Source organism: Lepidochelys kempii, chromosome 5 (assembly GCF_965140265.1).
Source record: "Lepidochelys kempii isolate rLepKem1 chromosome 5, rLepKem1.hap2, whole genome shotgun sequence".
NCBI lineage: Eukaryota > Metazoa > Chordata > Testudines > Cheloniidae > Lepidochelys > Lepidochelys kempii.
Window position 1 is genome coordinate 66,138,950 of NC_133260.1, and position 20,641 is coordinate 66,159,590.

The following is a 20,641-nucleotide window of genomic DNA, read 5'->3' on the forward strand; positions in this document are numbered from 1 at the left end:
ATGAATTCTTCATTTACTTCTAACAAAAAGTAAAGACTATTCTGTTTTTGATTACACAAAAATAGAATGGTGTCATTCCTCTCAAAGTGGTGCTGTTATTCCATGGGAAATTCTCCATGGCAATGGTTGTCTGAAAGGAATTTCAGAAACGGCATATGGCTGTTGGGCCATATAAATTCTTTTTCTTTCCTTTAGTATTTCAAATCTTATTTTATGACTTTTATTCTATGACAATGAAGATGCACATTTTTTTGTCTCAACTCTTTCTTCTCCAAGCTGACTAACGTACATTGCTTGCATATGCATTCTCACAAGACTGCTGCTAATGGAAACAAAATATTGAGCTTTTTCATTTGTGGGGATTGGGGTGGGGGAAGGAGAGGTGGCTGCAAGAAAATTTCGCCATCTACAATTAACTTTCATAGGGAGCAGCTGATTCCAGTGGCACAGTGGTTGAAGGTAAGAGAGCAAATTGGCAGCATGCTTTGAGGGGCAGGGAATGTGTGTTTTCCAGAGTCTTCAGATAAGTGCCCTAAGACTTTCTGTGCTCTCGGTATAGAGGCCATGACACCAAGGAGTTGAGAAACTGTCATAAAAGGTGCTCTAACATCACAATAGTGGGGCAAGTCAGTGATGATTCAGTGTATGCCATTAATATGGCTGAACAGTAAAGACTCTGTTGGTGCACACTAGTACCTCAGTGACACTGAGGGTAGGTTTACACTTAAAATACCACAGTGGCATAGCTGCACCGGTGTAGCTGCACTGCCTTAGCACTTCCCTGAAGACGCTCCTACCCTGAGGGGAGAGCTACTCCTGTTGGTGTAGTTAATCCACCTCTGCAAGAGATGATAGCTATGTCAATGGGAGAAGCCCTGTTTGGGGCTGTTTGCACCGGGGAGTAGGTTGGTATAATTGCATTGCTCAGGGGTATGGATTTTTCACACCTTTGAGGGACATAGTTACAACGATGTAAGTTTATAGTGTAGACCTGGCCTGACACTAGAACATAAAATGTGCAGTTTACTACCTTATTCTCAGTTGCTTAAAACCTCAAAGAACTGTATGCCCTTTTCCCTGCATATTGTCTCAGGAATAGGTGCTTATATAGAATGGGTACCTCAATAGTAAGAATTCCAAGTAACTTGGTTACTGTCAACATGTGGAGAATAATACGGATGGTTTTGTTTTATTATGATCCATATATAACATAAAAAAATTAAGAGGTGATATTTGTGAATGTATTGCAGGGTTGCATTTCCTGTTTTAACATAAGCAATGGAGGAGTAATATCAATGTTTTTGAAAGTGGCTTTCATTCTGATCATGCAAGCTCCCTTCCTAGAGAGAAGTTCACGTGCAGTTTTATAGTATTTCAAATTTTTAACCATTTTCATTCTCTGTAAATTTTCAGAAGCTGCTTTCAAGAGGTATTATTGATATGCATTGCTAAACTTTGACTTTCAGCAGGTAAAACATTCAAGTAGAATCTGTTCCAGCATCCAGCTATTATGGAAATTCTAAATTTTTACTTCCTATTGAATAATAGTCTTTGATTTTACTCATATAGCTGTGAAAGTTTGTGCAAAAAAGGTAAATTGGAAGAGCTAATATATTTGTGTCTGCCCTCACTGAAATCTGCAAAACAGTCTTTGAAGAATTTTGACCAATTGGTATCTTGAAAGTATAGTTTGACTTCATCTTAAATTGCCTTAGTATTATTTTTTTTAAAGATAAGACTCTTTCCACTCCAGTTCATTCATTTAAAGGGACACTGTCAGGTAGTTTGGGCTCAACCTAAGTCTTTTTTTTTATTATTATTTTTATAATCTGTAGTAAAATAAATTTAAAGTTTTGAATTTTATGTGGGTTATAGTCTTCAGAAGGGTCTAATACAAACATGGCTGCATTGTACTAGTGCATGGAGAAAGAAATGAAGTTGAGTAGTCTCATTTCCTTGAGCTTACAATTAAATGGAAAAACTAAAGAAGATAAATTGTGAGAAACAAATTTATATTTCTAAAAAGGTTCAGTGTTGTTTAATCTAGGTGGTATTAACACAGGTAGAAGAATATTGCTTTTTTTAGCCTGACATTGTCCCTTGAAATTTCTTTCTACTCTTTGGCGCCAGAAGTTCCTTAGTGCTTTAAGGTTAAGAAATCCTTCTTGCCACTCCTCAGGGGTCAGTCATGTAATCTCCAGTCCCATTCCAAAATCCTCTGGCTCTTTGAAATAAGTGGTAGTACTTTAAATGCAAAAGAAAAATCTATTAAATAACAGATAGAAAAGCTTACCATACGCTGAAGGGGGAAAAACTATTAAACAGTATGTTCAGAGTAACACATGTGTTCTGTTACCAGTTCATTTTTAAAGCTGTGGACCAGTTTTTGACTACCATTGTTCTTCTATCTTGCTATTGGTAAAATTTTAGTCTACCAGAAACTTGGTGAAAGTAGTGGATTAAAAGATGTAGTTTGAAATGTTAATCATTCCTAATTACTGTTTAATAGTTTTAAAGCTGTATATGAAAGAGTGCAAACAAACTGTATTTTTTTTCTGATCACTAGCTCTGTGGAATCTAACTTTGCATGATTTGCTGTTTTTTTGCCCCCTTTCTCACTTCCAGGAAGAGAGCCCCCTGAGTGTGTCTAGCCCAGAGTGTATTGGTACCTGGCTGCATTACACCAGTGGTGTGGGTACTGGGCGTCGAAGACGCAGATCAGGGGAACAAATCACTTCTTCCCCTGTCTCCCCTAAATCATTGGCTTTCACATCCAGTATTTTTGGCTCATGGCAACAGGTTTTTAAACTTTACTTCATTAAACATTATTATGCATTCCAAGCAGCAACCAACTGTCTTTAAGGACATCTAATCCCTTGTTATGGATTACATTCCAAGTAAATTCTTACACTTGTCATTAAAATGCACTTTTAAAAATACTAGTTACTTCCAAGAATATTGGGGGAGGAAGGAGGAGAAAGCAAATGCATGTTTTTCACAGAATTTTCACTGAATTAGATATTTCCACAGTGAATTAGTTTTTTTTTACAGGAATTGTAAACATTAAGGCTCCAGAAAAGGCATAGACTACTGTCTAATGAAACTGACTTCAGCTTTGGCTTAGTTGTCCTTTAAGACTTTAAAAACAGCATTGCTTAATTGGTGGTAGGTAAATTGAAACTTTTTTTAAATAAATGACAGACGATGCCACTTAAAATAATTGATGTGGGGTCTGATATTACTATTCAAAACTTGTTTTGTATAGATCATATTTTCAGTGGCCTGGTATTAACTGAGCAGGAAACAAACTCTAGCACTAACCATTCTTGCCTTCACTCCTATATCTGGAGATATCTAATTAAAAAATCAAACACAGTACTTCATCCATTGAATTGTACAATATTTTGAAGACTTTTGTCAAAATATTGGGGAAAGAGCAGGACAAATGACACAGTCAAAATATCGGTGACGATCTAAAGATTGCTCAATTCAAAATATTGTCTGTATATAGGACAATGGATGGTGTTCTAACCATGCCCGTTTCTTTTTCTAAGAGTTTCAATAATTTCCATTTCCTTTTTGGAAATTTAAGGAACTTGTATATGGTAAAAGAGTGTATCAGTAAAGGCTGTGAGCATCTGAAGGCTATGCTGATAGAGCCCGTGCATGGATCAGTGACTGTATGGTGACTTCAACAGCCTGTCTGTCTTTCCTTCCCCGCTCCCATTCCCCTTTCAATACAGGAGCAGTTTAGGAGTGTGCATTTGGTAAAATAAAGTAAAATCTATCTCAACTGTCTGTGGTTTCATCTCTGTCTTGGTCTGTGTTCTTTTTAATTCTGAATGCCCGCTTTGCACCACCTCATTGCAAGGACTTCATATGTGAAATGGACTCCCTTCACAAGGGGATATTGCATGATCTTTCATATTTCGTTTATGTATTTCTACTAACATTTATCATACAGCTTATTAACACTTGTCGGTCTGGAGCAGGCCAATATATCAAGTTTAGTGGACACTTCATGCTGCTATTCTATTTTTTTCTTATTTTTCTGTTTTCCATATGCAGGTCCTCTCAGAGAACAATAGTAACTTACGAACACCAAGAACTATTCTGGAACAAAAGCAGAGTGGTTTAGGTATGTACATGCAATTGAAATTTTGTTTCAAGTAAGCAGATTTTCCAATGCTTTTTGTTTTGCACACAGATGTATGATCTTGGATTTTTAAAACTCTTGTGTAAACAAGAGCAAAAAGTATTTTGAATATAATAGTATCTACTAATTCATTGGGACAGTATAACCCACTGAGTTGACCAATATTTCAGCAGAAAAAGTTCTTTTAATGGAAACGGGATCTTAGGGAACAGTAAAACAATTGAGACTGTTCACTGATTCTTTACTCTGACCAAAGAAAGTTCTCAGGGTTATTTTTAATTTTAAATTATGACTGACATGTTAATATTTTTGTGGAATTCTTTGATTAAGCAAAAGCCCCAGTATGCAAACTGTTACAAATACTTCTCAAGCGAAAATAAATGTCTTCTCCTGTGGTCAGTTAAGACAACTGAAGAGATACTAGTGGGTGCAAAGAAACCCCAGCCTCCTGTCCTTCACCAAGAAACTTTAGTTTCTAATGAGAGACTGAGGTTTTTGCACCTCCCTCTTATTCCCGCCCTCAAATATTCCTATCAATGGACAGAATAATTAATTTTAACTGTGAATTATAACATCTTAACTTGCTTTAATTCAGGAAATGTTCTTCTGCTGTTATCATAAAACAGGCATTACGGTTATTATGCATTAGATAGGAAATCTTGTGCTACTGTAAGTTGTATCTTTTTCTGTAAATGCAAAAAACTGTTTTCAGAAATAACTAACTCAGGACACATTAAACAAAACACACACATAAATACTGTACATTGCACATTAGAAGTAAAAGTTCCACTATCTTTCCATTTAAGGCTTTGTACTTATTTGTATGTCTTATTGTTGTGATATTCTTACTCCTGTTACATTTTCCTAGTAAAATGTATACATCTTGTAGTCTTGACTACTGAAGCCAATCTTTCTAACTTTTTGCTAAAATTATAGTACCCTTCTTCGATGTGACACAGTATAGTTTGTAGAAGCTGTTACATTTGCGTGCATAGTTGAAGGTATTACTTTGTTGAAAAGGCTTTTGCCACAGACCAGGCACCAATTTATATCAGCCATGATTCATCACATGTGCTACTAATGTTTCCCACTGTTGGAAGGCAATAAATCAGTGGGTAGGTGGCTGTTTTTAAATATCCTGCCATGTATATGAAATACAGACAATGAAATCTGAACTGGGCCTCCATCAAGTAATAACATTGGCTTTACAGAATAATAATGAAGATTAAAGGAAAATACAAATTCTAGACAGAGTAATTTCTTTCCATTTTCTTAATTTGGATGAGATTTTCATAGTATGGTGGACTATGTAAACAAAATGTCTTCACACTTAAGTGTATGAATGGTATTTCATCAATTACTTGTTAAACCACTTGTAATGGTAAAATTGTTCATGATTGGGCAACAAAAGTATACAGGTTTTTACATGGAGGACTACTTAATACAAGGGTCTTCTTTAGGAAAGAAGTGAAGCTAAACCTGGTGAAACTTCTGCTTTAAAATTCTATAGTTGGCTGTGACAATAGCTGAAATACCGATACAAGAATGGATAATTTGGTTAACTTGTTTCATGTTAAATCATGAGTGATGGAAAGTGAAATTTTTCTGTGAAAAGTCTGAGGAAAATGTGTGAGTACTTGAAGTTACAGACTGCCATGTCAAGGGGGTCAATTTCCATGAAAGCAATAAGCAAGATTTGCCAGGTTATATTTGTTTCAGAACTGCAGATTCTAAAACATGTAACTTCCATGTCTTTTTTATTCATTTATTTATTTACGTTGATGCTAACTGGTAATTTTTATTTACCGAACCTGACAACGGGAAATGAAGTCCCTTTGTTAAAGTCCAGTCCTCTCTAGTCACATGTAGCAGAGGGTGGTCAAATGTGTAGAAGTTACAATAAATTATGGTAGTTACAACCACTGTGACATTATAAGCATATTATGAACTGTTCAAGGCACTGCCAAAGGCTGCCTTTTGTGTGGTAAGAGCCATGTGCTTGCATGCTGCATGCATCCCCAATGTGAATGGAAGAGCACCTGGTTGTTGTATGTATTTTCTCTAACTCCCATCAGGGTCTCACTGTGCGGGCCTGTTTAGCACCTCAGTACTCGGGGGTTCTTCAAGCGCACCTAACCTACAGGATTATGCTCGTACTCAACGTAAAAAGCTGACTTCTTCTGGCTGCATAGATGGTATGTGCACACTCTCTCAGATGCACACACAAATCCATGTGCACACATTGAAGTTCTAAAGATGAACCCTAGGCTACTGATTCAGTGGAATCGTAGAATCCTTTGTCTTAGCATTAATTAATTGTACGACTTTCTACTGCCTCTTTACTGCCCATAGCTTGGTTATATTAGTTTAATGACACAGTTAATCCTTATTCCTGGCTTCTCTATTTGGTGTACCGTGTAGACAATATACATGGAAAGATTTTCAGCATGTACAGTTTAAGAACAATGAAGAGGTGAAAATGTAGTTGGAAGTGCTCATCACTTAAGCCTCTGATTTTGATAATTAGGTATTGACATTGAATTGAAACATATTACATTGCATGCAGAATTTACAAGGACTCAAAAGGAAAAGACCAGCTTGATATTACTGAGTGAAAATTTTAGGATTCCTTTTTGGTGGGTGTGTGGCTGTGGATAGAGGAGTGATAGGTTTTAGGCTTCAGTAATCTTGGGTAGAATAGCTTTCACAGTAGGCTTCAGCATTTAAAGAAAATGTGCTAATTTACTTTTTTAACACTAAGGTCGAGCAGTATTAATGTAATTTTTTCCAACATTCACTCTTCTCAATGTTCAGCTCTAACCAGATATAACTTTGTATGCCAAAATCACCAGCTCATCCTGCTTTTCTTTCATACACTTTATTAAATACCTTGCAGTTATCAATGAAGCCACATTTTCTAATTTTAACCTCTTTTTGGCCTCTGTCCCTTTCCCCTGGTCCTTTCTGCATGCCACTTAATTCTAACGTTTTCATCTTTTTTCTTCTTTCCTTTTTTGAAATGTGTCCCTCTTTTGGTAGCTGTTATGAATTTCAGGTACCTGTTTTTCTCTTTCTCAGACACCACACGTGGTTCTGCTGTTAAAAGATTTTCTATCTCATTTGCTCGACACCCAACCAATGGTACGTTTTGCTTTTATTTAAAAAAAAAAAAATCCCTTGCTTCATCCCTTAATTTCATTTTATTTCAAATACGGGGTGTACAGTTTCGTCCAATCATTTGTCCTTCCTAACTTCAACCAAGCACAGTTCCAAACATATTCATAATCACTAGATACATTGATATAGTCTTAAATACCTCCTTTATTATTCATTTATATAAATATGATTTCAAAATTCACTCATCAGAAAATCTTGTGAAAATGGAAATCTTTGACAAATTGCATTCTTTCCAATGTCTCAAATGATCAGACTGTGTATGGTATATGATAAAAACAAACTTTTCTGATCTTGAATGGCATATACTTCTCAATAGTTTAACATTCCACTTCTTCCTCTTCCTGCTGCTGCGCTCCACTGTTTCCCTGAGCCTTCTGAATCTAGATAAAATCACAGTACCTGACAACAGGCGTTGGCTACCATCTTCTTGAAGTGTCACTTGATTAAAAAGTAAAGTAAAATGTAGGATCCATTTCAGTTAATCTGCAGTTCTGATGACTGAACAGAAAAACTGCTACTTATCCTTGTCATACTTAATGATCAATATGTTCATCACGTATGCCAGTTACTTGAATACTTCACTAATAATCAGTTAGAGTTGACTTCGTCTTGTGTTGACCTCTTGAACTCTATGGTGAAAGCTAACTCATCTCCAGTCTACCATATTTTAATGAAGCCTATCTTAACATATGCAAGTTGAAAGTATGAAATATGTTACTCATTACTTTCTAGCTCACTACATAGGCCCTATAGCATGCCCTTTTCATAGAAGTTGGCTTCAATCTTCAGCATTTATCACATCTTAGTGTAGATTTTTTCCAGATTTTTTTAATTACCATTTTAAAACTGACACAATACAGTGGCAGGGTAATAAGGTCCTGCCATTAAAAGTGAAGTGAAAATAGCCATAAAGATCTGTGCTATTGACCTCCAACAAACATTTTACTTAAAAGATGGTTCAGGTTAAAAAAAACAAAAGAAAAAGCATAGTTCTCACTTTGTTTTGCTTCTGAATAAAGTCATGAAGTAGTACTTACAATATTGTATCCATTTGGAATTTTTAGTCAATTTTTTTACTGCAGTGGCTTCCTGAAGAAAGTGTTTAGTATAAACTGTTAGAACCATCACCAAACCTGCAGTTATTAAAAAGGCTGTAAAAGGCTGACTTAAACATCATCCTTGAAAATGAGAAAGGTGGGCCTTACTCTATATTAAAATCAAGTCAGATAATCTAAACAAAAGAGATGTACTTAAAAACTCAGTGTTGGCAAAACATTTGAAAGTTGGAAGGTGAGACTAGATTCACGGTGTAGAATCTGTTATGTAACAGTTTCAAAAAATTCTTTCTAAAGGGAACAGGCAGCAACAAACTTTTTGTAACTGGATAATTTTTTAATAAAAATCTCTATTTAAACACAATTACTTTATTGTGTACATTGTGTATTCTGATTCATTTAATATAAATATTTTTCCACATACCTTTTACAATTTAACGCATGCCACATGTGCTCCTGTGAATCCTAAATGCATTCCCTGAGGTGTTCCAGGTTCCCAAGTGTTCTCTACCAACTTTTTAAAATTATCGTTGTTTGTCTGTCTTCTGGACTGTCATTTAATTCTCCCTTTCACTCTTTTATTTCCATAACTTTGTGATGTCATTACAACCTCTAACCCATTTCACAGACACTCTCCACCCCCTTATTTCCCCCCCCCCCTTGCCCCTTCATCTTTAATTCAAGGAACACATTGAAACAAGTAATCTGACAGTGCTTTACCTTATTTTGTGGGGCTCTATGCAGAACATCCACACCTCTTTAGTGCTGGTCCATTTCCTCTGGAATTTCTAGGCGCCAGTGGTATGTGTTTCTAGCTATTAAATGTAAGACAGTAGGATGACTTTTTAAATTGCTGTGTTAACCCTTTCGTTGTCTTGTATTTTGAAGGGGTTACAGGTGAATACAACCAAAACCCAAGGGTGGGTAGTTGGCAGGCACATATATTATTTAAAGGGATATACACTGTCAGGCATTTTTGGCTAAAAATTGTTTTATAAAGACAACCTATTTAAAAGACATAATATGGGCAAGTGGGTTTCTGTGGTATTTGTTTAAAAAGCCATTAAAAAGTTACTAGTTTTATTTGAGTGGTCTGGGTAAATGAAATTTCAAAAAGTAAACATAAATAGTTAGTTCTTCTAAAATTTTCTTTGAAAATTCCTATGGATTTTCTATAACAGCTGTTACCATAGTAGTAGTAATAATAATCATCATCATGAATAGGCATTGAAACATAAGTAGGTTTGTTTTTGTTTTTTTTAAAGCATGTGTCATGACCTAACTTGACATTGTCCCACTAAATTGTTTGCTAGACTAAAATGTAAATATTTTGGAAAACATTTTTGTGCTGTTAACACTTTTGTTAGCTTAAAATTTAAATCTGGTGGAACTTACTGTAATGCAAAGAAAGGGTTTGCGCTTTGCACGCATGCATAATATTTTTAGTATCTTACACTTATGCCAAACACATTTATTTTAATGCTTATACTGCAGCTTAGCTGCTGTCATATTAAAGAAAGTATACATGACGTTGTGTGGTGGTGTTTGTTTTGCACATGACATCTGAGTTTCTAAAAACATGCAACATTAGAACTGTTATAGGGTAAGTGAAGCTGATTTAAGTACCCTTGAGCAGCTTGCTTAGCAGGATTGGCTCTCATTTGAATCCAAGGCTGGGTCCAAATATGAATACAAAAGTTCTTGAGTTGAAATTTTGTAGAATTATTTTCTCTGTAAATGCTTAGTAATGTTTTTTGAGGAAGTTCACATATTGATACCTTTACAAAGGTATCAGGAGAGAGATCACTTGATCATTACCTGTTAGGTTCAATCCCTCTGGGGCACTTGGCATTGGCCACTGTCGGTAGACAGGATACTGGGCTGGATGGACCTTTGGTCTGACCCAGTCAGGCCATTCTTATGTTTTATGTTTAAAAAGAAATGTACCTTGAACAGAAATTTTGGACATTCTTTAAGTATTGTCTTTTCATTGAAATAAACATCTCGGAAGAAATATACCAATTTCTAATTTTTCAGTTCAATACTGTAAATTTAATGTTGCAGCTGTATATAAGAATGCTAATGTGGACTAGTGTCTCCTCTTTTGAAATACTGTGAGATGCAGATTTCATTGAATGCTATCAAGCTTACATCAGTTCACAAAACTGCACTATTAAGCATAGATATGTATTTTAAATGCTTTGTTTTATTTCATTAGGAATAAAAACGTGCATGGCTGGTTTATGAAATGTCAATATGTCTATACTAATATTGGGAAACAAAGTTAATAACACTTCAATTTTGACTTGGTATCATTTGCCATTTTAAGTTGTGAAATTTCTAGTGATATAAATCATTGTTTTAGTAAAGATAGGTATAAATGTTTGTTATAAAATTAAAATATAGTCTCAAGGTAAAAAAATGCTGGTAGTGGTCTTGGAGAACCTTAAAGTGGAAACCGAAAGCAAGTCTTGTCCCTAGCATACCTGAGAGGCTAGAGAGTGTATGCTACAAGGTATTGCCTGTCAGGAATGCCAATGTTTTTAGCTGTTCTCTGTCAGAGCAACTCAGTTAAAAATGTTCACAGCATGACCACGCTGCTACTCCATCTTGAATGAATTAGTTACCTATATGTTGTTATGACCGGTATGGGAACAAGTAGGGAAAATACTGACATTCCCCACCTTTTTTAATGATTGAATAAGTTTGTCTGGAACAGTAGTTAACTTCCTGTACTGAGCAAAGACTAAAGCAAAGATATATTTTGTATCTGTGTACACTGATTGATTTATGTGGACATGGGTATTGTAGTCTGTAGTACGCTATCTTGAGCTTACTATATGACAGAATCTGACATACCTTGTTCTAACTCCATAATGCATAGCATTTTATGTCATGACTTCAAGGATATTGTATGTTTGCATGTTTTGATATCAGACATGTACTTTATGTTCATTTTTATGCAGTGTTTCCTGTCTGTACAACAGTTCCATTCTGGTCTTATTTCTAATGTCTGGAAATCCTCTCTCTCTCTTTATTTTTGTAGGTTTTGAACTATATTCCATGGTGCCTTCCATCTGCCCTCTAGAAACCCTGCACAACTCCCTGTCTTTAAAGCAGGTGGATGAATTTCTTGCCTCCATTGCTGCTACTTCAAGTGACAACCTACCGGAGATGTCTGCTGCTCTATGTTGTAATTCATTTTTTTTACTGTAAACCATAAACACTATTGGTCATAGTTGATCCATAGGCCATTTCTCAAAGTGAACAGATCAAAACGATTATCAGTGACTGGATGACTAACCTAGCGAATATCAGTGTAAATGGGGTAGGATATGAGGCTAAAATATGGACAAAACTAATTAAGAATTACTTAGCAAATTCATAGGTCTTCGAGTCAGCAGGTCCTGATGAAATGTGTCCTAGAATACTTAAGGAACTGGCTGAAGAAATCTCTGAACCATAAGCAATTCTCTTTGAGAATTCATGGAGGACAGGAGAGATCCCAGAGGATCCGAAAAGGGCAAACATAGTACTGGTCTATAAAAATGGGAATAAGGACAACTCAGGGAATTATGAACCAGACAGCTTAATTTTGGTACCCAGAAAGATAATTGAGCAAATAATCAAACAATCACTTTGTAAGCACCTAGAAGAAAATAAGCTGATAAGTAACAGTCAACATGGATTTGTCAAGAACAAATCATGTCAAACCAACTGGGTAACAAAGCTTGTGGATGGGGGAGAGCAGCACACATGCTATATCTCGACTTTAAGGCTTTTGTCACTGTCTCACATGACCTTCTTATAAACAAACTAGTGAAATATAGCCTAGACCAATGGTAGCCAATTATTTTTTGGCAAGGTCCAAATTTCTTGGTCAAGGTATAGTCAAAGTCCGGGCTCTGGAGAAAATAATAACAATTTAAAAAGATAAATAAATAAAAAGATTGGGGGCCATTCAGAAGTGTCTGGCGGTCTGGATTTGGCCTGTGGTCCACCTATTGACTATCCCTGACCTAGATGAACTTACTATTGTGAGGGAGAGTGTACAACTGGTTGGAAAACCGTACTCAAAGTAGTTAAGTGGTTCACAGTCAAGTTGGAAAGGCATATTAAGTGGTTCCCACAGAGATCTGTCCTAGGTCTGGTTCTAGTCAATGTCTTTATAAATGACTTGGATAATGGTATAGAGAGTATACTTACAAAGTTTGTGGACAATACCAAACTGGGAGGCATTGCAAGCAGTGTGGAGGACAATTCAAAGTGATCTTGACAAAATGGTCTGAAATAAAATAGGGTGAAATTCAGTAAGGACAAATGCGAAGTACTACATGTAGGAAGGAATAATCAACTGCACAAATACCAAATGGGAAATGACTGCCTAAGGAGGAGTTCTGCAGAAAAGGATCTGGGGTTTATAGAGGATCACAAACTAAATATGAGTTGACAATGTAATACTGTTGTAAAAAAAAGTGAACATTATTCTGGGATGTGTGAGCAGGAGTTTTAACTGGAGTAGTGTGCACCACACTCATGGAGTAGTGGTCACCACATTCATGGAAAGATGTGATCAAATTGGAGAGAGTTCAGAAGAGAGCAACAAAAATGATTAAAGGTCTAAAAATCATGACCTAAGAGGAAATATTGAAAAAACTGGGTTTGTTTCGTCTGGAAAAGAGAAGACTGAGGAAGTACATAACAGTCTTCAAGTATGTAAAAGGTTGTTATAAAGAGGAGGGTGATACATTGTTATTCACTGAGGACAGGACAAGAAGTAATGGGTCTAAATTGCAGCAAGGGAGATTTAGGTTAGATGTTAAGAAAATCATCTTAACTGGAAGGGTAGTTAAGCACTGGAACAAATTATCTGGGGGAGGGTGTTGTGGAATCTCAATCATTGGGGCCGGGGTTAAGAACAGGTTGACAAAGAGCTGTCAGGGGTGGGCTAGATAATACTTAGTCCTGCCTCAGTGCAGGGGACTGGACTAGATGACCTATTGAGGTCCCTTCCAGTCCTACATTTCTATGATTCTATAATTTACCGAAAATGTTAATCAACTCTTAATATGTTTGAAGTACTTTTTCACTATGTGGTCATTGGTTTCTTTGGAATATGGCAAACTTGGGAACATTATCATACTTGAGCCAATTAATCATTCTCTTATTTTAGTGAAAACACTCTCCCACCCACATTATTGCAAGTCTGGAATGCAGGGGAAAATCAATTTTACTAGTGTCAAATATGCAGTACTTTGTGGCTTACACTACATTTCCACGTTGGATGTAATTTGTTACAGGATATCTGTTAATGCCAATGTTAACTAAACCAAACTTAAATGTGTTGTGCATCTTGTATGCTTTGTGGTATGTGTATTATGGCAAACAGATGTTAAACTACACCGTTAACCAGAAATACAGGAATAGAAAATACGGTATGTTCAACCTGGCTGAGCTAATGTTCCTTCTAGAACCAGAACATCTGCATTTCCTGTTTCGTTTTTTATTATTGAATCTGAATGTTCCACATGCACAATATCTCTTCATTTAATTTTCTTTCTATAAAAGATTCCCTATGCTACGTTTGTTTAAATGGTCCAGAATAGAACCTCAAGTTTGCATCTTGTTGATGTGAATGTGCTGGGGATGATTGCCTTCCACTGTGTCTCTGTTGCTGCTTCTCTTGAAACAGTTTTCTGCAATGCTAGACTTGCAAGATGTGTGGTTTTCACTTTGATATTTATACTTTTTGTGTAGGGTGAAAGGGGAAATGCAAACTTTGGAGGGGCACGTAAAGAAATTATACTACTTGTGGTAAAAATTGTACTTGCTATTCTTTGATATAGTATAACAAACAAGATTGGTTTCCTCTTTCTAGTGTTTTTACTTTGACAGCACTTTATGAATAGTCCGTTTCATTTTTTACCCAGTGTAGTCAATTCCCCATCTTGTTTTATGTGTCTTTTGTACATGAACAGATGGAGAAACATTTTTTTGAAATAGAAAAATGATTGTAAAATGTACACGGAGGCTCACCAGCAGGTATACTACATTTAGGGGGAAAAAGGAGGTTTTAAGCGGATAGTGTCCCTTTAAAATGCAATCTTAATTTTCAGGATTCATTAGAAAAATAATTGTCATTTGCGATGTTGAGAGGAAACCTAGAGGGCTTGCCATCTAGAGTTTGAGACCTTAAAGAATTAAATGGTTAACTGTTGGAAAGGAAGTGGGTCAGGTTGCCCTGTTTTATGAGGGAGTGTTTGGCAGTTGGAAGGAGGAGGGAGTCTTAATTAGTGGCTATGGGAAAGGGCTCCCCTGTGGGTATGGAGTTGGCTTTTATTGGTAACAAGTTTTGGTACTTGGGAGGAAGGGTCAGTGCTCTTGTTACTGACAGGATGGAGCATGAATGCTTTTGGCAGCGGAAAGAAGTATTTTTCCCCACCCTATTTCCCTTTGGGGAGAATTCATTTGTGTGTGGACTCTTTTTTTTTTTTTTTTTTTTGGTCCTCTTCCAAATGTCTATTTGCTCCATTATAGGCTTGTTAATTAAATGTCTCAGACTAGGTAGAGCAAACAAAATGCCAGTCCTCGCAGCATTACATGCCCTGTCAAAAGTCAGGAGCACTTCTGGCAAAGCAACACTCGCTGTTCATTAACCTGATTATTCCTGGCACTGTGAAGCTCTTGTGTTGCTTTCTTAAGATGGATCAGGCAGATTTCATCTCCTTCCCCACACTATGAAGCCACAATAAAGACCAAAAACCCAAAATCCATGGCTGGATTCCAGATTCCATAAGTATAGACTTTGTGCCTTTTTTTCATTTTGGTAATCTGCAAATACTTGACAAACGTTTTGTTCATGATGGTAAAGACGACCTTTCTCCCCTCCCCCCCCCCTTCAGCTTCAGCGTATTTGAGTTCACTGTCTGGAAGAAAAAGTTCTTTAAATACATACACCCCTGCAAAAATCCAGCCAACACCACTTGCAGCCTTGCCTGAGAGGCTAGCAATAGAGAAACCAGCCTTATGTAAGTAACTTCTGTCACAGAGGCAGAACAGCTCATTCTTTTGCTTAAATATACCCAATAGTTATTCAAGATGCAAAGATTTGTTACATATTTAAGATAGTGTGCCATCTACCTGTTGAATAATTTCTTCAAGAATGTTATGAAATAGCATCCCTATCCTTGTATTTGGAATAATTCAGATAGTCACAAAATAAATTCATTAAGGCATTGTACAGTTACTTTAAAAATAACACTTCAGCAATAATGGCTGAACTGTGGCCTCCATAGAATACAGATGTAGTGTACCCTGGTGGTTACAAACAAACTTTCAAATTGTATTCAGGTGACTTGGTGGCAGTCAATCTGCAGTTAGGACTAGACTTCCAGATTTAGACTCAAGTCAGTTAGACACAGTGTGTTTAATAATAAAAAAAAAAAAGGCAGCAACACACAAATATTTTGGTGATAAAGGCAGTTTTAATGTACTATGGCTCTTCAGAAATCTAGTATCTCTGATGATCGTCCTAATGCAAACGTATAATCGAGCTACTGTGTGTTAAATAAATCAGCAGAGAGGAAAGGATCATTCCATCCATGCAGGTGAAGGTCTGAGTAGTGTCCCACGGCTCCCAATAGCCCCATAGGCTTTAGATTTTAGTTTTGATGGGTTAGACTTGGGCAGGTTTTAGCAATTGATATTAATCAAATTCAGTGTTTCTCCCTGTGTTAAACAGATGAAATTTAGCCTTGGAGTGACGCATACAAACAAATAAATAAAACTACCAATTAAACAAATTTTTAATCGTGACTAATTCTTTGCAGCTGTTTATCAAGTACATGAGGCACTTGTCACATTGTTATAGGATCATAGACTCATAAGATTGGAAGGGACCTTAAGGGTTCATATAGTCCAGTGCCCTGCACTCATTACAGGACTAAGTATTATCTAAACCATCCCTGACAGGTGTTTGTCTAACCTGCTCTTAAAAATCTCCAATGATGGAGATTCCACAATTTATTCCAGTGCTTAACCACCCTGACAGGAAGTTTTTCCTAATGTCCAACTTAAACCTTCCTTGTTGCAATTTAAGCCCATTGCTTCTTGTCCTATTTGATATTAATATGATCCAAATGAAACAGAGCTCTTTTTTCAGTTGCTCTTGGGTTTTTTCAAAGTGAAGCCATTTTTCTAACAATAAATTTAACCTTGTGTACAGTAAGGTTCAGATTCTAGTGACCCAGTTTACAACTAAATTCTGTAAATCACAATAAATACATTATGCAACAGATGAATCATAAAGAGGGTGACTGACTTTCACCTTAATCATTTGCCAATAGATCCATTCCAGTGAAGCCATTCTCCACAGGCCCAGTGTCTATTTAAGAAACAAAAAGGTTCCTAGGTTTTTTCTAGCTCTGACTGAAATCTTTGTCAAGTTCATCCACCTTTTAATTCTTTTAATTCAGTCTTGACAGGTTCTGTCTCCAAGAGAACCATGTCTAAATACTGAATCCTATAAACGTAGCCTTCAAGTTCTAGATTTGCCTAGCAAGGCTCCCTCTGTGAGAGTTTGCCAACTTCTTACCCGATGTTATCCAGGAGATTTGAAAAGAAGCAGAATTGTCTTTTCTACGTGCATTTACAAAATGCTGTTCTTTAGATTTGCCCTATCTGTTACAAAATCTTCCATTTGAAGGGTCCTCAGACTTTTCTGCCCTCCCTATTTAATACTTTGGTGTTACATCTTTTTGATAGCTGTTATAACAGTGTACTTCCCAGAAATATATTTCTGGGTGGTAACTATCTTTATCCCTTCAAGATGTCTTATGTTTGTTCTTTAGGATATGTCTTGTTTAGTTTTTTGCTTCCTGTTGCAATGTGATTCCCCTCCCCCCGAGTCAACCATTTATCTTCTCCAGAGATTTAAGGGATATTGAAGTTTGTCTTCTGTCCTTTTTAATTGGCTGTTTGGGGTCTATTGTTGCTTCCTGCTTAAAAGAAGCTGACTGTTTGGAGCACTGAAGCCAGTCTAACTATCACAGCAGGAATACCATATTACTCCCCTATTGGGTCCAGTGTTTTAGAGCCTTTGGCTGAGATTTCCCACAAAGCCTATGCACAGGTACATGAATCCAAGAATTTTTATTTGTTTGACTATAACTAATCATATGAAAAACTTCAACACTATTGTAAATGACTATAGTAAAAGGTTGAACATCTTATTGGAAAAACTGAAACTGCCTTCTCTATCTTCAGTTTATACTAGAAATTTGCTTCAACACATTTTTAAGTTGTTTGGCTCAAGTATATACGTAAATCTGTTTAAAAATGCTGTCAAGAACAGTTTGTAAAAACTTTCCTTTATTTGTTCTACAGCTCTGAGAAGCTTGAAAATATTATTTCCCACCAATTTCCTGCCTCTTCATTAGACAGAAAGAATTGTTTGTTTTTCTGTGGCTTTCAGGGCAGCTCAGATAAATATAATTTGTTAAAATGTGTTCCCTCTTCTGACTGTCTGATTTCTATAAGAGCAGATGTTAGAGGGTTTCACAAACAGTTGCTCTTGGTGGGTTATTTTTTTCATCTGTGGCAGACTATTGAATTTCAAGAGTGAATTGTTCAACACATTGTAACAGTGTCAAAGTAGGTCTAACTTAAGTCCAAACATCTCAAAAGTTACTTAATTCACTTGTTACTTAGTGATTATAATGGGTTACCTGAATTCAGTTTACAGCAAGATTGATGTAAGTTTTAATATTGACCTTTCTTTTGCTGTACAATCTTACCAGTGTAGGGTTTTTTGCTTCTCTGCAGCTACCAGCGGACCCTCCAGTGGCACCTCTGATGTTACACCATCTCCAAAAGAATCTAGCTTGATATGAAATTTGGTGATTAAACCCTTACTGAGAAGAAATGAAGCACTTCAGACAAAATTGGAAGCATCTTCCTTCAAAAACAATCTTCAGTGTGCATTTTTAATGGTAGAAAAGCAAACTAAACCTTGACTCAACTCTCCAAAGCCATTATTGTCTCTGTCTGTCTTGGTGCACTTACCTGTATATAAATTTAAATACTCTTAGCTAGTGCACACTGTATATATTCAGCTGAAAAGTCTGTTCTCATTTTCTAAAATATTTAAGGCAAAGAGGTTTACTCAGCAGTTCAATGAATTGCACAACTTTAATGAAAAAGCTGCACGCCGGTTTTCCCAGTTTCTGTTTACTATATATGTATACTGAGCAAAAAGAAAAACGCCCCAACCCAATAGTATATATTATAGTGGCTCTCAAAGCGCCATTGTAGTTGTCATTATAAACTCCTATTTTCAAGGGGTTTATAATGTGACTGTGAATTTTTTCCTGGGCTGAAATTTGATGCACATGATCTTGGTTAGGAGCATTTTTTTATTTGAATACATTTCCAAAGAAATCGCTTGGCTCTTTGAGTTAAACAAGAGCTTCTTGCATTTGAATTTTTTAATACCATATATGCTGCAGTAACGAGGCACAATGGGGTGAAGTAAGGATAGTGTATTTTCACTTTGAATCTCCTTGTTGTTTGTTTACATCAGACTCCTAACATTTGAATATACTTTTTATTTTGTTGTTTAATATACACGGTTATATAAGGTATATGTCTGTATATCCTCCTACAGAAAAGATTTCTGTTTATATATTTTCTTATTCTAAGAAATTCTTTTGGTTACTGAAGAAGATGCCTTTATTTGCTACATAGGTTTGTTTTTTAAAAAGTCACTTAAAAAAAGGCCACATTAAAAGACAAGGTTTTTAAGGAGCGATTACAGTTGGTCTGGTATCTAACTCTAAATACCCCATCTGTAGGTGGTGCATCCTACTGCCCTTTCATATTAAAGAGAAACTGCAGTGTTACCAGAATGTTTAATGTTTCCAAGTTTATCCGACTACTTAAGCTTCAGCATTTTCTGTAATGTTCATACCATTGGCATTCTAAACGCAGCTGTTGTCAGCGGCTCTCATTAAGAGTGTTGAAGACTTTATTAGAACTATGAGAAGCTTCAGCAACTCAGATTATGCTTTTAAATGGTCAGATTTTGAAGAGCAATCATCCAGGTTCAGCAGTTTTGTGCTTTCATCTGTGGCATTTAGAATTATAGAATGTATTCAAAATGTCATTGTCCCCTTTTGAAAGTTCAAGCGGCTGATTATTAATAATAACTTTATAAACTGCAAGTTAGACTTTTTTTTCCAGTTTAAATTACAAGAGATTTAGTGTCAAAGAAATATTTAAGCATAAGAGCCTTGTTTTCCTTATCCAGAAATTATCAGTGTAACTACAGTTACACTATGAACTTGCCATAGAGTCAGTACAAATCTTTAAATAGGGCACATGTGAAATGGCTTCTAGAAAATAGTCCTATTAAGTGCTGACTAAATAAATTATACCAAAAACATAAAGGGTTCACAGCTATATATTTCAAACATTTCATTTTCTATAATGTAACCATGTAGTATTGACGATGTTTGTCTTGCACACATTTGAATGTACACATCATGTTTACTGTTTTTTAAAAACACTATTAAAATTAAGCGTGCATATCATTCCAGTCAACCAAAGCTCTGGTATAAAAATTTTGATGCGCTCCTAAATAAAAAACAAGGTTAATGGCTAATTTAATGTCTCTTCTGCTTTTTCATGAATAGATAGTATCTCACTTTCTGTATATTTACCTGCTTTTTTGCTCATCCCAGTGCAAAAAAGCTGAAATAAAACATGTTTAGAAATATGAATTTGTATAAGAATTGGAGGCAGCCATGTATGTCGTCATTAAAAGCAATCATCTGAAATGGGGATAGGAGAACACTAAGCCTGTGAGTGCACTGCTGCACCCATGCAGAGCTCCTTTGACTTCTGGGGGGGTCCTTATGGGCACAGCAGTCTGTCCTCATGCAACAAACTGAAGGATCAGGGCCTAAAGTCGCTCAAATATGAAAAGGAAAAATAATTTGGACAAGATCTGGGCAAATCAAAAGTAGGGAAACAACTTCCAGAGAAACACAAATTCAGTAGAATTTCCATTAGTCTAAAAGAAGAATTAAAGAGCGGGAGGGGGGGAACCTATCCAAACACTCAAACAGCCTACTTGTGAAACTTAGAGCAGATAGCTTCTGCCTGGGGTAGCTGACTCTCAAATTTGTGTTTCAAGTAAATTCTAGAGTAGGTTACAGTACATTTGATGGCTCAATTTATTAAAATGTACATACTC

General features: G+C 36.2%; 1 protein-coding gene across 8 annotated transcripts in view; it reads left to right on the forward strand.

Annotated features, from left to right (window-relative positions):
• Positions 1 to 20,047, forward strand: part of PPIP5K2 (diphosphoinositol pentakisphosphate kinase 2) — a 99,142-nt gene extending 79,095 nt beyond the window's left edge. For 2 of the 8 annotated variants that reach the window (XM_073344611.1, XM_073344610.1), the window contains exons 25-31: positions 2,626 to 2,799; positions 4,069 to 4,138; positions 6,232 to 6,351; positions 7,235 to 7,297; positions 11,435 to 11,581; positions 15,291 to 15,416; positions 18,211 to 20,047. In XM_073344611.1, the coding sequence (XP_073200712.1) occupies positions 2,626 to 2,799; positions 4,069 to 4,138; positions 6,232 to 6,351; positions 7,235 to 7,297; positions 11,435 to 11,581; positions 15,291 to 15,416; positions 18,211 to 18,278 (768 nt within the window). In that variant the 3' untranslated portion in view covers positions 18,279 to 20,047. Of the gene's footprint in view, positions 1 to 1,413; positions 1,578 to 2,625; positions 2,800 to 4,068; positions 4,139 to 6,231; positions 6,352 to 7,234; positions 7,298 to 11,434; positions 11,582 to 15,290; positions 15,417 to 18,190 lie in introns of those variants that run through there. The other 6 variants (XM_073344612.1, XM_073344613.1, XM_073344614.1 and 3 more) reach the window with 6 other exon arrangements.
• The last annotated feature ends 594 nt before the right edge of the window (positions 20,048 to 20,641 follow it).